The sequence below is a fragment of the Rhincodon typus genome, chromosome 7 (genome assembly GCF_021869965.1).
Source record: "Rhincodon typus isolate 14 chromosome 7, sRhiTyp1.1, whole genome shotgun sequence".
Taxonomy (NCBI): domain Eukaryota; kingdom Metazoa; phylum Chordata; class Chondrichthyes; order Orectolobiformes; family Rhincodontidae; genus Rhincodon; species Rhincodon typus.
In genome coordinates this window covers 47008153-47024762 of record NC_063338.1, presented here as the reverse complement: position 1 = coordinate 47024762, position 16610 = coordinate 47008153, and the positions used below count along the sequence as shown (strand labels likewise).

Here is a 16610-nt window from a genome sequence, read left to right as displayed (position 1 = left end):
TGCCTACATAGGCTTGTTAAGAAATAGCTGAGAATGTAAATGTCAGAAGCATGTCATAGATCAGGTGCAAAAAAATGTTCAATAACTTTATTGAGGTGAGAAAGGACAGAATTATACCGACCCATTTCATTATCTTAGGATGATGCTTTGCCAAAGCACACAAATTCACTCTACACAATACAGACATCTTCAGTACAAGAAATCTTCCTTCCTCAATTGCAAATGAATCTTCTCTAATAACAACAGTACACTGTACCAAACCTCCTTCTTATAAAGCACACTCCTCAACAGTTTCCCCTCAGAACACAGGGGAGGCAATGGCCTAGTGGTATTATCCCTGGACAATTAATCCAGAGACTCAGGTAATATTCTGAGGACCTGGGTTCGAATCATGCCAAGGCAGATGGTGGAAATTGAATTTGATTAAAAATCTGGAATTAGGAGTCTAACAATGACCATGAATTTATTGTCAGGAAAAACCCATCTGGTTCACTGATGTCTTTTGGTCCCCCTCCTTTAGGGAAGGAAACTGCCTTCCTTACCTGGTCTGGCCTACATACGACTCCAGATCAACAGCAATGTGGTCCACTCTTAATTGCCCTCTGGGTAATCAGGAATGGGCAATAAATACTGGCCTCCATCCCATGAATGAATAAAAAAAAGGTACAAGCAACATTTGTCTTTTGACTACAATGCAATATACACCTCTCTAGACTACTTGCTCATCTCGCACTAGAGCCATTTTCTTGCTCACAGGTAAAGATCTGAAAGGGATAGCTTTCATCACTGGTGATGTCACTAGGGTCCGGAGATTTTGAATTCAACCTATAATACCTGTTTTGTGCACAATAACCACAGTACATCATTGATCATGTGGACATTAACTGTCTCACACAACTGCCCCTACGTAGATGGCTGCCCATGTACAGGGGTGTCCAGCATTGGGAATTGATAGGAGTTGGTACTATGTTGGAACTGTCACATTCATAACACTCAAGCATCTTGCTCAAATAATTATAGATGCGTAAGAAACAATACACAGTCATACTGCGTAGAAGATAATTCTGTGCCAATGATGTCGTGGTACTTGTGGGATTGGTTAACTCAGCTGGCTGGATAGCTGGTTTGTAATACAGAGATAGTGCCAAGGTTCAATTCCTCTTGTCTGAGACACGGTGACCCTCAGGTTAAACCACCACCAGTTGTCTCTCTCTAATGAAAGAGCAGCCCTATGGTCTGGTAGGACTGTGGCAATTTACTTTTTACTTTAAATTGCTTTTATTGGAGACCAATAACTTTAAACAAAAGAGATTTGAATTATTAGTGACTGACTGAAAAGATCACACAAAAAGATTTGTATTTTGAAGGCTTTTTCATTGTAATAAGTAAATCAAAAGCAACATTTAACTGCTCCTCTGATGCTGCTTGGCCTGCTGTGTTCATCCAGCTCTGCACCTTCTTATCTCTATTTAATAAACACTGTTGAGTCGGCAGTGTATACTCTAAACTACAAAAAAAATCATTTAGCTTAGAACACCAAATATCTACTGCTATGGTTGGATGTTATGTTGTCCCTTAAATGGACACTTCGGGGACAGTCCAAATTTATTCTCTGCTCCCGATGGCATGCATACTGTTATTTTCCTAACCAGGTAACTTCTAATCCCAGAACCAACTTTCACCATGAAGGTTACATCAAACATCTCATCCCTCTAGCCCAAACTAGGTGAATCTTACAGCCACCTTTAAATTCTCATAAATCTGCCCTCTTCAACCTGAGTATGAGCTCCCATTTGGGCAAACAATAGAGCCAGAAATTACCCTGCTTCAAGGTGGAAGATTGGATGCTTCCACCTTTCATTCTCTACCTCTTAAGTGGCTGTGTCTGTGAAGTGTAGTGATGTCTTGGGTACATTAATCTGATACTAGAAGTTACCGCTATCCATTGTAACACAAGTGCAGTAAATTATTTGCATCTTAGAAAGCAAATCATCAGAGTAACTAAACACATTTGCACACTAATTTTAAATGAACAAGATGAATCCTGACAATTCCTACCAAGTCAAATATGCAAACACACAAGGTTTTTTTTTAAAATTAAAGCATAAATAATGGCGTCCATGATGTAGTTACTTACTACTAAAATAATCTCTGCATGAACACAGTTCAAAATTGAGCAGGTTTCACAGTAAAGCATTGGGCATGAGGCCAATTCACTGAGGGTTAAGCTCTGCTCAGCAAATATATTAACCAGCATGATCCATTTTACAGTTCTCTCCCAGCCTACGACTACCTTTTGTAGGTATGTGTTTGACACAGAATTCCTTTTCCTGCTATGAACATGTTGTTTTTGTTTTCTTAATTGAACACAACCCAATAATTCAATAGTTCAGACTACTGTGCATTTCAAAAATGTAACTCATATCGTTCAGTCATTCAGTTCAAGTATGAACATCATAATGTTGTTTTACTGAAACATTTAATCTCAATCCTTATTTTACCATTATTTACTGATAGAAAACTGGTTGGCAGACAGGAAACAAAAAGCAGGAATATAGGGTCTTTTTCCAAGTAGCAGGCAGTGACTGGTGGGGTACCACAGAGATCAGTGCCTGGAATCCAGTTATTCACAACATGTTGATGATTTAGATGAGGGCACCAAATGTAATGTCTGCAAATTTGCAGATGACACAAAGCTGGGTGGAAGGGTGAGCTGTCAGGAGGATGCAGTGATATTGCAGTGTGATTTGATCAGTCTGAGTGAATGGGCAAATGCACAGCAGCTGCAGTATAATGAAGATAAATGTGAGGTTATCCACTTTGGGAGCAAAACCAGGAAAGGAAAGTATTATTTGAATGGCTATAAATTAAGAGATGGGAGTGAGCAATGCGATCTGGGTATCTTTGTACACCAGTCACTGAAGGTAAGCATGCAGGTGCAGCAGGTGGTGAAGAGAACAAATGCTATGTTGGCCTTCATAGTGAAAGGATTCAAGTACAAGCAGGGATGCCTTGCTGCAATTATATAGATCTTTGGTGAGATCTCAGCTGGAATATTGTATGCAGATTTTTTCTCCTTATCTGAATAAGGACGTTCTTGCTATAGAGGGAGGGCAGTGAAGGTTTACCAGACTGATTCCTTGGATGGCAGGACTGACGTTGGCAGGAGAGGTTGAATTGGTCAGGTTTATATTTGCTGGAGTTCAGAAAAATGAGGGGAGGCCTCATAGAAATCTATAAAATTCAAAAATGACTAGACAGGACAGATGCAGGTAGCATGTTCCTGATGATGAGATAGTTCAGAACCAGGGGTCAAAGTCTAAAGATACAAGGTAGACCATTTAGGGCTGAGATGAAGAAAAATTTTTTAGCCTAGAGAGAGGTGAGCCTGTGGGATTTGCTTTTACAGAAAGCTGTCAAGGCCAAAACATTGTATGAATCCAAGAAGGAGTTGGATATTGCACTTGGGACTGCTGGGATCAAAGAATATGTGGGAAAACTGGGAAAAAGCTATTGATTTGGAAGATCAGCAAAGAGTATAATGAATGGTTGAGTAGGCTCGCAGGGCCAAAGGACTTCCTACTCCTCCTATTTTCTATGTTTCTATGGAATTAAAACTGCAGCACCTGAAATCAATGAAGCTATGACCTGTTTAATACAGAAAAGGAAAGATAATAACAATGAATATTTAAACAATTATGTAAACTAATATGTTCTAGAAGTGGGACTGAAGGTCGTCATACAGGAGCATAATGGACTTCCTTATCTTAACTTTTCTTTATCACAATATGAAAAGCAGCATTCTTTCCTTCTAGTATTCTTTAACCAACCATTTCTACCTGAGTAATATCTGAATTAAGCAGTGTTAATGTACAAATGTCCAGCATATCCTATTTTTTTTCCTACAATAAGAATTATCAACTTTATTGCTGGGTAAAAACACACCAAACTATATTAACACATGAAAAAGGAAACATACTACAAATGAATCAAGCACTTAGAAATGATTTCCAATCAATGGTCTCAGTCTTGAAGGTGACTTGTTATGGTTTATTCTTTAAATTAAAATTGAGTCACATTTATAATCTTTGATAGTGAGTGTTCATGGATGACCAAGGCGTCCCTTGAACATGCTTTACCAAAGTTGCACATGTAGTTCATTACAAATTCCTGGTTAACACGCACACTTAGATTTCTTCCAGTCTGTATTCCTTCATTTTATAAATTACCCAATTTCCAGGATCCATCGCAATCCATGAAATGGAATATGAAGAATGTAACTGAATCTTTAACACAAAATATGAACAGAAATATGCCTAATTGTGCCACAAGCTGTGTCACTACAAAGGGAAATAATTTTGAATACATTTTATATTGAAAAACATTTCTGTTCACAGTATGAATTGTGAATAATATTTCATGAATATTCATTGGTTGAAATATTTTTACTCATTACTAGATGGCAACCTCATGGCCTAACAATCCTTGGATTATACCGGACACAGGGCTGGGCAAAGATGTCAAAGGAGGAAAGTGTTCTACTTGTCCAGTATTGACTTATTGAACTTTGATGTGTACCAAAATCATAAATAATAAACAAAAAAATGAAAATATGAATTAGGAGCATAAATAGGCCATTCAATCCTTGAGCTGGTTCTGCCATTCAATACCATCATGGTTGATTTTTTTGTGTTTCAAGTTCCACATTCCCTGTATTGATTGGAACCAGCTAGATCTTTTTGACTATGAGATCCTTGATTGAGGTTGTTAACCTGGTCCAATCAGGAGAGTCCTGGCTGACCAATATAACCAGGAGATGTAGAATCTCCTCAGTTCAGGGGCCTGACTCCGAGCTGGCTGGCTACAGCCAGTGTACTGTGCACAAGTAAATAACTGGTGACTTGGCGATGGGATGCAAGTCTCTGTACAGTTATTTCGTTCCCAAAACCAACATTAACCTTTGATTCCAATACTTAACAAGAATCTATCTATCTTTGTCTCAAACATATTCAGTGATTCCACCTCCCAAGGCAAAGAGTTCCACAAGTCGAACTCTGTCCTCAGAGGGAGACCCACAATTTTAAAACAATACCTCCTTGTTCTGGACTCACCCACAAGAGGAAACATCATTTCCATGTCCACCTTGTCAAAAACAATTAGGATCTTATAAACTTCAAATAAGCCACCCCTTACTCTTTTTAATTCCAATGGAAACAAGCACATTGTGTCCAACCTTTCTGGCTAAGACAACTTGCTCATTCAAGGTTCAAATAAACTTCCTCTGAGCTTCCTATAACACATGGATTTCTTTCCATACATAAGGAGACCAAACTGCACACAGCATTTGAGATGTGTTCTAATCATTGCCATGTATAACTGAAGCATAATACCCTTCCTCCCAATAAAAGACAGCATTCTACCAGCCTTCTTAATCACTTCTGCACCTGCAAACTAACTTTTTGTGACTCATGCACAGAACACCTAAATCCTTCCATACTTCAGAATTCTGCAGTCCTTCTCCATTTAAATAAGTGTTTTTTAATTCTTCCTGCCAAAGTGAACAACTTCTCATTTTCCCACATTGTATTCATCTACTAGATTTTGTCCCCTCTCCCAGCCTACTCATATCCACCTATAATTCCCATACCTCCTCTTCACAACATACTTTCCTAACTATAATTCTGCCATGTGTAAATTTAGTTACCACACCTTCTTTTCCTTATCCAAGTAATTAAGACAAATTGTAAAACTCTGAAGGTCCCTCTGCAGGACTCCATTCTTCACATCCTACCAATCAGAAAAAGACACAGTTAAGCATACTCACTGTTTTCTACCAATCTGTCAGGCTCCAATCCACCCTAGTACATTACCCCCATACCATGAGCTACTATTTTGACAACACATTTTATGTGGCACATTGTGCCTTTTTGAAATCTAACTACAGTACATCTACAGACTCCTTTTTACCCACAGTGCGTGTTACTTTCTACGTTGGCTCTTCCTCCTTGAGTTTTTCTAAGTGCTCAGCAATGACATCCTTAATAATTGATTCAATCGCCTTCCCGACAACAGATGTCAAGTTAACTGACATATAGTTTCCTGTTTTCTGCCTCTTTCCTTTCTTAAATTGACAAGTTATATAACTCGTCTGATGGAATCCTTCCAGAATCTAACAGATATTGGAAAATTAATACCAATGTGTCCACTACCTCATTTGCCATCTCTTTTAAAATCCTAGGATGAATTCCTCCAGAACCCGAACACTTGTCAGCCCACTGCTCTAACAGTTTGCTCAGTATCACTTCCCTCGTGATTGCAATTGCATCAAATTCCTCTCTCCTTTCCAACTCTTGAGTTACAGCTACTACTGAAAAGTCGTTTCTATGCTCTATAATGAAGATAGAAACAAAACATTTATTCATTTCATCTGCCATTTTACCATCTGCTATTAAATCCCCATTCCCACTCTCAAGAGAACCAACACTCATTTTATTCATTATTTTCCTTTTTTAATATCTATAGGAAATATTGTTATTCATTTTTACATTCCAGCTAACTTCCTGTCATACAGTAAGTTTTCTTTTCTCCTAGTAACCTTTTAGTCATTCTCTGCTGTTCCTTATAATCTGCCTAATTGCCTGATCCACAACTCACCTGTGTACTGTTATACGCATTTTCCTTTAGACTGATACTTTACTTAACAACACCTGGTGGTCCCTCTCCTTGGAATTTTTCTTTGCAGTAGGAATATACTTATTCTGAGTATTCAGCACGATCGCCTTAAATGTCTGCCAGCTCTTCTCTATTGACCAATCCCCTAGCTTAGTATATCAGGTTAATTCAGTTATAACTCAGCTTTCATGCCCACAGAGTCGGGTTTCTTCCAAGTTCAATATACTAGTCTTACACTCATTCTTCTCCTTTTCAAATTGGACATAAGGTTCAATCATATTATGGTTGCTGCTATCTAGGGGTGCCATTACTCTAAGGTTGTTCATTCATCCTGTCACATCACACGATACAAAATTGAGTAGAAGCTGCTGTCTTGTTGGTTCCAGACATGCTACTTTAAAAAACCACCTCAATAGCATTCTGAATGCCTCATCCAGGTTACCATTGCTTATCGCTTTATCATCGTTACTTTTTCCAGTTTATATGTAGATTACTATCATCCATGATTATCGCGGTCTTTTTATCACAAGTACACAATATTTCATTTTGAGTACTTCTTCCTAAATTGTGCTCACAGTTAGAGGGTCTGTAGACCACTCCCACAAGTGACCTATATCTCCTACTAATTCTCATCTGCACCCAAACCAATCCTTCATCCTGATCTCCTAGACCAGCATCGTCTCTAATTATTGCATCAATATCATCCTTGATTAACAGGACTATTCCTCCACCTTTACCTAGGCTCCTGTTCATCTTGAATGTCACATATCCCTCAATGTTCAGGTTCCAATCTTTGTCATCATGCAACCACAGGTATGCAAATGCTATCAAACTACGCTTATTTATTTCAATTTGTTTACTTTGTTAGGAATCCTACCTACAGAGCTCTGGGTTTTGGCTTCTTCCTAACTTTGTAACATCTGGCTTTTACCGTCAGTGTCTTCTTAGGCATATTCTTTGTATTCTTTCCTGCCATTCTCCGACCTTGATTTCCCATGCTCTGCTGCCTTGATTCTACTCCATAATTTTCAACATCTACCCATCCTGATTCCTCACTCTCAAATTTAGTTTAAAAGCCCTTGTACTTCCCTACCAAAGGAATTATTAGAACACTGGTCCCAGCACAGTTCAGCGCAACCGTTCCAACAGCACAGCTCTGACTTGCCCTAGTATTGATGCCAATGCCCCACAAACCAAAACAGACTTCTCCCACACCACTCCTTATGTCATGCACACATTTCACTAATCTTTTGTGTCCTTTGCCAATTTGGACATGGCTCAGCTAGTCATTCAAGCATTACTGCCTTTGAGGTTCTGCTCTTCAATTAGATGCCAAACTCCTCAAACAATCTAAGCGTAACCACTTCCATTGTCCTATCTATGTTGTTGGTTCAAAAGAAAAATTATTTAACATTCTGATTCAAACAGAGACCCTGATTTCAACCTCGGGCAGGTTTTGGATGGTAAGTAGCATTGTGTGCTAGAAATTCATTTGGAAATGACGCCTTTCAACTACCAGCCAACTGGATCGGCAGCCTGGCTATTGAGCTCGGAATTCAACCCCTTCATTAACTGTGCACGATGGCTCTCTTATACTCCACGTTGCCCTGTTGCAAAACACCAAACTTATCTGAGCTAGACAGCACACCTTTCCCTCCTCATCTGTCCAACCCCACAATACACCCTACGCCTCCACCTCTCCTCCCTCCTTTCTACCTCACCTCTCCCACACCCCTCCCCCAATCCAATCCTCCATCCTATTCCCCAGCCCACTACTCTCCCACCCTCCTTCCCCTCTCACAACTACTCACGCCAATCACACCATGTCCAACCCTCAACCATCAGATGCTGCTGCCCATCCCCCCTCCCCTCCTTCAGCCTCGTCGAAAGCTCCCAAAACTCCACCCATGAACCTTGCTGCATATTCACCATTTCCCCAGACCTTGAACTCTCTAAAGCCAAACAGTCTGTCCTCTGTAAAGGGCTCACACTTGTGCCCCTCCACGCCACCTTGAGTTCCATGCCCGCCACGACGTGGAACTCTTCTTCCGCCACCTTTACTTCCAAGCCTTCTTCTTTGGTAAAGATTCCCAACCACCCTCCGGGTACCCCTTCTCCCACCTCCAACCTTCCTCTGCCTCTTGGACACCCCCTGCCAGCCTCTTACCCGCACTGGACCTCTTCATTGCTAACTGCGACATTGACTGCCTCGATTTCTCCACACCCGCACCCACTCCATCCTCTCCCCCTCCAAACGTGCAGTGCTCCACTCTCTCCGCACCAATCCCGGTTTCACTATCAAACCCACCGACAAACGTGGGGCAGTGGTAGTCTGTAGGACAGACCTCTATATCGCAGAGGCCGAATGCCAACTCTCCTACCTCCTCCTTGACCATGACCCCACCATGACCCATCAAGCCGTCGTTTCCCACACTGTCCGTGATCTCATCGCTTCCGGTGACCTCCCCTCCACTGTCTCCAGCCTTATAAAACGCCAGCCCCGCACTGCCTGATTCTACCTGCTCCCCCATTTCCACAAGCCCAACCACCCCGGCCAAACCATTTTCTCCACTTGCTCCTGCCCCACCAAACTCATCTCTTCCTAACTTGACTCCATTTTCTCCCCCTTGGTTCAAGAACTCCCCAGCTGCATCCGGGACACAAACCAAGCTCTCTGTCTCTTTGGTAACTTCAAGTTCCCTGGGCCCCAGTGCTTCATCTTTACTATGGACGTTGAATGCCTAGACACGTCTATACCCCATAAGGATGGCCCACAGGCCCTCAGTATTTCCTCTGCAACAGACCCATCCAGTCACCCCCCCAACCAAAACCCTGCTCCACTTTGCCAAGCTAGTCCTCACCCTCAATAAATTTTCCTTCAATTCTTCCGACATTCTCCAAATCCAGGGAGTTGCCATGGCACTCAGATGGGCTCTCGCTATGACTGCCTGTTTATCGGCTATGTCAAACAGTCTCTCTTCAGTACATACACTGGTACTGTTGCCCAACTCTTCCACCGTTACATTGATGACTGCATCAGTGCTGCATCCTGCACCCAGGCTGAACTGCAGCAGTTCATCGGCTTTGCTAACAACTTCCACTCAGCCCTCAAATTCACTTGGTCTATCTCAGACACTTCCCCGCCCTTTCTTGACCTCTACATTTCCATTTCTGGTGACAGCATACGTACCAACGTTTACTATAAATGCAAACACTCCCACAGTTACCTAGACTACACCTCCTCCCAACCTGTATCCTGCAAAAACTCTATCCTGTTTTTCCAATTCCTCTGTCTCCGTTTCATCGGTTCTGACAAGGAGACATTCCACTCCCAAGCATCCCGGATGTCCGCCTTTTACAAACAACATTCTTTCCCCCTCTTCTGTCATTCAGACAGCCCTCCACTGCACCTCTTCCATTCCCTGCTCCACAGCTCTTAACCACCACCCCTCCTCCAAACATAATAAAAATAGGGTCCCCCTTATCCTCACTTTCCACTCCACCAGCCTCCGCATCCAATGTATCATCCTCAAACACTTCCTCCAACTCTAATTCGACCCCACCACCCAGAACATCTTTCACTCCCCACCCCTCTCTGCCTTCCACAAGGACCATTCCCTTCACAACTCCTTAGGTCACATCACACTCCCCACCAACCACTACAACAAACCCGGTACTTTCCCCTGTAACTGTAAAAGATGCAACACCTGCCCAAACACCGCCTCCCTCACCTCCATTCAAGGCCCTAAACAGTCCTTCCAAGTGAGACAGAGCTTCACTTGCATCTCTTCCAACCTAGTCTACTACATCCCGTGCTCCCAATGTGGTCTTCTCTATGTCGGTGAGACCAAAGGGAGACTAGGTGACCAGTTCGTCCAGCACCTTCACCTGGCCCATGACGGCCAACCTAACCTCCCGGTTACCACCTACTTCAACTCCCCGCCCCATTCCCCCGCCAACATGTCCATCCTTGGCCTCCTCCAGTGTCACAGCAACTCGGAATGCAAATTTGAAGAACTGCACCTTATCTTCTGCCTGGGCAGCCTACAGCCTGGAGGACTCAACACTGAGTTCTCCAATTTCAAATAACCTTGCCACCCATTCCCCACCTCCCCTTCCAGCCCCATCTCCTCCCTTCCATTCCACCTTCTGACCCTCCCTTCCAACCACCAACTGGATACATCCATCCCGCTGACCAACCTGGTCATATATCCCACAAGTGTGCACCTATCATCACCATTCTGCATCCACCCCTCCCCGCCACTTTTATCTGCACCTTCCCCTACCCCCACATCCAGTCCTGAAGAAGGGTAATGCCCAAAACGTTGACTGTTCCTTTCCTCCAGATGCTGCCTGGCCTGCTGTGTTCTTCCAGTCTCCCATTTGTCTACCTTGGATTCCAGCATCTGAAGTTTTTTTTGTCTCTTATTCCAGTCCCATAACCTCAACCAACAAAGATAACAGCAGCAATATCTTGGGATTTTAACTCAGGCACATATCTCCTTTGCTTCACTATTACCAGGTCAAAGCCCTAAAATCCCTACCTAAGACCTTCATGGGAGTAAAATTATCATCATTGTAAGGCCTATTGTAGTTAAGAGGGCAGCCAATTAAACATAGGCAATAAATGCCATCTTTTCAGGGTTGCCAATATAAACAATGAAGACATAAATACTGGGGGCAGAGCCTTCAGCTGCCCAAATTATATCCTTTTGACGACCTTCCCTAAATATTTGTGTATATGCACAATATTTTCAACCTTTAGAAACCTCATGGAACTCTATTCCTTTAGCCTGTTTTTTGCTCATCCTTCGATCTATTCCTTCCCGATGTGGCAGTCACCTTAATAATAAGGTTTGTGCCGTATATTGGAACATTTTTGGTGTGAAGGGTTCTGTATAAGTCTAAATTGTCTGGTTGTTATTCTTACCTACAAGTGTCTGGTCAGATGCTTTAGGGAAACGGCTTTCTTCATCGAGCAGAGACAATAAGCCCATTGGTTTCTGAAGAAACATATCCAGTATTGGCCGATTATCCTGATATTCAACAAGTGTAGCATCAATCCCCTCAGTTTGGTATTCAATCTACAAGTAATCATAAGCAAAACCTTATGAGTTAGAAATATAAAATAGTGTGGCTGTGATTAGTATTTTACAAAGTTGAAAGAGCACCTTGTCTTTAAACCCACTCTTTTTTGTTGTATATGAACAGTATTACAAAGCCGGGTATTAACAACTCTGACACAAGCCTTACTAGATATGCAATATTGTCTATAAAGGTAAAGATATTCAGATTAATTGTGGTTATACTGGTGCAAATTTTACTCTGTGCCATGGTATATTAAATTTTAATCAATCAATTGTGCCATAACCATTATTTTACTATTGTCAATTATCGATTAATTATGCTTTAATTGTATGGAGATGATGGACAATAACTAGTGATGGATTAAAATGCTGATAAATAGACACAGGCTGAAATTCTGTTTATTTGATTAGAAGGCATTTACCTCTAGGATGCAACTCTAAATTAATATAAAAATGTGCAAAGATTGTCTCTCATTCTATTCTTTAGCCAATGGCTTTATTGAATATAACATCTGGCAAAATTGAGAGAGCTGTGTCATAGACTAGTCAAACAACTACCTGACATTATCACACTTACAGAATATTAACTTTCTGTCAATGTCCCAGACTCTTCCATTGTAATCTCTGGGTACAATTGGTCGGACAAACCATAAGCATAAACGAGAAATGTGATGGTTTTGGGGCATATGGTTGAGAGTGAAGGGACAACCCTTTAAAACTGGGATGAGGAGGAATTCCTTCAGCCAGAGGGTGGTGATCCTATGGAACTCATTGCCACAGAAGTGTAATTAAGACAGAGATAGATAGATTCTTGATTAGTAAGGGGATCAAAGGTTGCAGGGAGAAGGCAGGGGAATGAGATTAAGAAACAAAAATATTTGTCACAATCGAATGGTGGAGCAAATACAATAGGCCAAATGGCCTAATTCTCTTGGTCTTATAGTCTCTTATTGGGTGGTCTGAGCATTCATAAATTAGATTCCAGTTCTCAATATTTGTGGCTAAGGTCAAATATGGGTAAGGAAACCTATCACCTACTCACCTCCATCAAATGGAAAATAATAACACCTCCATGTTGAAGACCACTTGGGACTAGCAATGAGATAGTAAGAGCATAGTATGTAATCTGGGTACATGACTTCAAATTCCATTTACAAGAGGGACTTAGTAGCACAGGTATTAACGAAGTTGGCTGAGTCTTGAAGGACATATCTGCCAGATTGAACCTGCGGTAAGTGACGAGAGAACCAACAAAATGGAAAAACCCATTTGATTTTGCCCTCACAAATCTGCATGCCACAGATGCATCTGTCCATGATAGTACTGATAGGAGTGACTGCTGTACAGTCCTTGCGGAGAAAAAGTCATGTCTTTACATTGAGGCTACCCTCCATTATGTTTGTAGCATAATTGTGCTAATCGGGATAGGTTCAGAATGCACTTGTAGCACAAAACTGGGTATCCATGAGGTTTCAAAAGACCATCAACAGCTGTGTTGCATTCAACCTTAATCTGTAATCTCATGGCCCAGCACATCATTCATTATATTGTCAATAACAAACCAGCAGATCAATCTTGGTTCAATGAACATGCAAGAAGAAGCCCTAGACATATCTAAAATGTCTGGTGAGGCTACAACAAAGAACTGCATGCACGTTGAACAATGAAAGCGGTATGTTAGAGACAGAGTTAAGCAATTCCACAACCAATGAGTCAGCCTGGGCAGGGAGGAGGTAAATGGGCAGGTGTTATACCTTCGGCAGTTGCAGGGGAAGATGCCATGGGGCAGTGGGGCAGGTGTTGGGAATGAAGGAAGAGTGGGCCAGGGTTTCCTGGGGGGAACAGTTCCTGCGGAAGGTGAACAAGGGAGGGGAGGGGAACATGTGTCTGGTGGTGGCATCTCACTGGAGGTGGTGGAAATGGTGGCTGATGATCTTCTGAATGTGGATGCTGGTGGGATGGTAGGCAAGGACAAGGGGGCCCCTTTCGCTGTTGCGGGAGGGAAGAGAGGGGGTGAGGGCAGAAGTGCAGGAGATGGGTCGATCCAGTTGAGGGCCCTGTCAACAACGGTGCTAGGGGAATCTTCAGTTGAGGAAGAAGATGGGCATTTCGGAGGCTCCCTTGTCAAAGTTGGCCTTATCAGAACATATGCAACGGAGGCAGAGGAACTGGGAGAATGGGATGGAGTCTTTACAGAAAGCAGAATGTGAGGATGTATAGTCCAGGTAGCTGTGGGAATCAGTGGGTTTATAGCGGATATTAGCGGCCAGTCCATCCTCAGAAATGAAAACAGAGATGTTGAGGAAGGGAAGGGAGAAGATAGAGATAGACCAGGTGAAAGTGAGGGCAGGGTGGAAAGTGGAAGTGAAATCGATGAACTTTTTTCAATTCTGGCTGAGAGAGGGAAGCAGCACCAATGATATCATTGAAACATTGGAGAAAGAGTTGTGGGTTGGAACTGGAATGGGACTGGAACAAGGAATGTTCCACGTACCCCGTAAAGAGACAAATATAACTGAGGCCCATGTGGGTACCCATGGGCACTCCTCTGACCTGAAGAAAACGAAAGGAGTTAAAAGAGAAGTTGTTAAGGGTGAGGACGGCCTTGGCCAAATGGAGGAGGGTCGTGGTGAGTGGGGACAGTTCAGGTCTTTGCTCCAGGAAGAAGCGGAGTGCCCTAAGACCCTCCTGGTGGGGAATGGACATGTACAGGGATTGCATGTCCATGGTAAACAGGAGGCGGCTAGAGCCTGCAAACTGGAAATTCTGAAACTGGCATAAAGTGTCAGAGAAATCACGGATGTATGTGGGCAGGCCTGGACCAGGAGAGAACATACTGAGTCAAGGTAGGAAGAGATGAGTTCTATGGGGCAGGAACAGGCTGGAAAAATGGGTCTGCCCGGACAGTCCTGTTTGTGGGTTTTCAGAAGGAGGTAGAAGCGAGCTGTGTGGGGCTGGAGGACTATCAGCTTGGAGGCAGTGGGCTGGATCACCAGATGAAATGAGGTCAGTTACCGCAGTAGATACAATGGCCTGATGTGCTATGGTGCGTTCATGGTCCAGGGGAAGATAGGAGGATGTATCTGAGAGCTGGCGCTCAGCCTCTGCAATGTAGAGGTCAGTACGCCAGACTACAACAGCACCACCCTTAACAGCAGGCTTAACAACAAAGTCAGGGTTGAATCTAACTGCATGGAGAGCAGTCAGTTCGGAGGGAGATAGGTTGCATTGGGTGACGGGGGGCAGAGAAATTGAGGTGTCCAATGTCACATTGACAGTTCTCTATGAACAGATTAAGTGCAGGTAAAAGGCCAGAGGGAGGGTCCAGGTGGAGGGACAGTGTTGGAACAGGATGCAGGGGTCTGTGCAATGGGGAGAGGATGCTTGTCCAATGAAAAGTACCTAGAGGCAAAGATGGCGGAAGTAGAGTTAGACATCATGTCGTGCCTGAAATTCATTAAGGTGGGGATGCAGAGGGATAAAGCTAGGACCTTTGCTGAGTACAGAACGTTCAACATCAGAGAGTGGAAGGTTAGGAGGGATGGTGAATACCCAACAGGAGGTGGGGTAGGGGGAGGGGATGAAGTCAGAGGGAAGGGTAGGGGAGGTAGGTTCCAGAAGGCCATGGGTATCTCTGAGTTGTTGCATCTTGTGGGCCTTGATGCCTGAAAAGTAAAAAAAAAGTTTCTGGTTAGCCTGACGAATGAGCCGGAGGATAAAGTGGAACTGTGGAACGGTGCAGCCCTGAGCCAGTCTGATGCGATGCTGTTGGAGAGGGAGGTTGAGTGTGTGCATGATGCTGCATGGCACTGAGTGTGAAGCTCAGGATGTGGCAAGAACAGTTGCCTGCGGAACACTGAACATCACAGAAATACCCGTGATCCTGGGTGGATTCAAAGCATGAAAGATTAAACTTCAGTTGGAATCCACGTGGGTAAGTCTGATCCAGAGGCAGTCACTAAGGAATGTGATGTGGCTGTGAAAACAGGTTTCAGCAAATACCTGATCAAACACTAGAAAGGACAGTGAAATTAATTTCAGTCGACAGGAAAAAAGATCGGCACGGAAATCCTGCTGGAGACGGGATACTGATGGGAGGATGCGGGCTCACACATTGTTCCATCTACATTTGCAGAGCCCAGAACATCAGTGCAAAGCCAAGGTTGTACATTTGCCATCAGCTTCAGCCAAAAGTGCCAGTGGCTGATCTATCTCAACCTTTTCCTGAGGTCCTCAAAATGACTTTCCCAGGTCTTAGCCAATTCAATTCACTTCACTTAATACTAAGAAAGGCTGAACTCACTGGATCCAAAGGCTGTGGGCTCCAACAATATCTCCCCTGAAATATGAAGAACTTGTGGTCCAGAACTAGCCATGGCCCTAACCAAGCTATTCTAGTATAGCTACCACAATGGCAATTTTTTGCTCACTGATGTTCAGTTGGGTTTTTCCAAAGTGACTCAGTTCAAACCCTCAATACATTCTTGCTTCAAACATAGGGAAAAAAGAGCTGAATTCCAAAGGTAAGCTGATAGTTACTGCCCTTACATCATGGCAATTCAACTGAGTGTGACATCAAGGAGCTCTAGTAAGATTGAAGAATTCAAGGAGAAATTCTCCTTAGAGTCATACTTAACTCAAATGTCGTCATTGGAGGCCAATCATCTCAGCTCCACGTCTACAGGACTTCCCTCAGGTCATGTCCCAAGTCCAAACATTTGCAGGTGTTTCATCAGTGACGTTCCATCATCATAAGGGCAGAAGAGGGGATTGTTTGTTTATGATTTCACAGTCTTTAGTACTATTCTCAACTCCTCAGATACTGAGGCAGCCTGTGCCCATATTCAACAG

At 43.0% G+C, this 16610-nt stretch overlaps 1 protein-coding gene across 4 annotated transcripts in view; it reads right to left on the bottom strand.

Annotated features, from left to right (window-relative positions):
- Nucleotides 1-16610, bottom strand: part of myo3b (myosin IIIB) — a 516799-nt gene that overhangs the window by 303800 nt on the left and 196389 nt on the right. For all 4 annotated transcript variants that reach the window (XM_048598929.1, XM_048598928.1, XM_048598930.1 and 1 more), the window contains exon 20: nt 11603-11756. In XM_048598929.1, coding sequence (XP_048454886.1) covers nt 11603-11756 — 154 coding nt within the window. The remainder of the gene's footprint in view (nt 1-11602; nt 11757-16610) is intronic.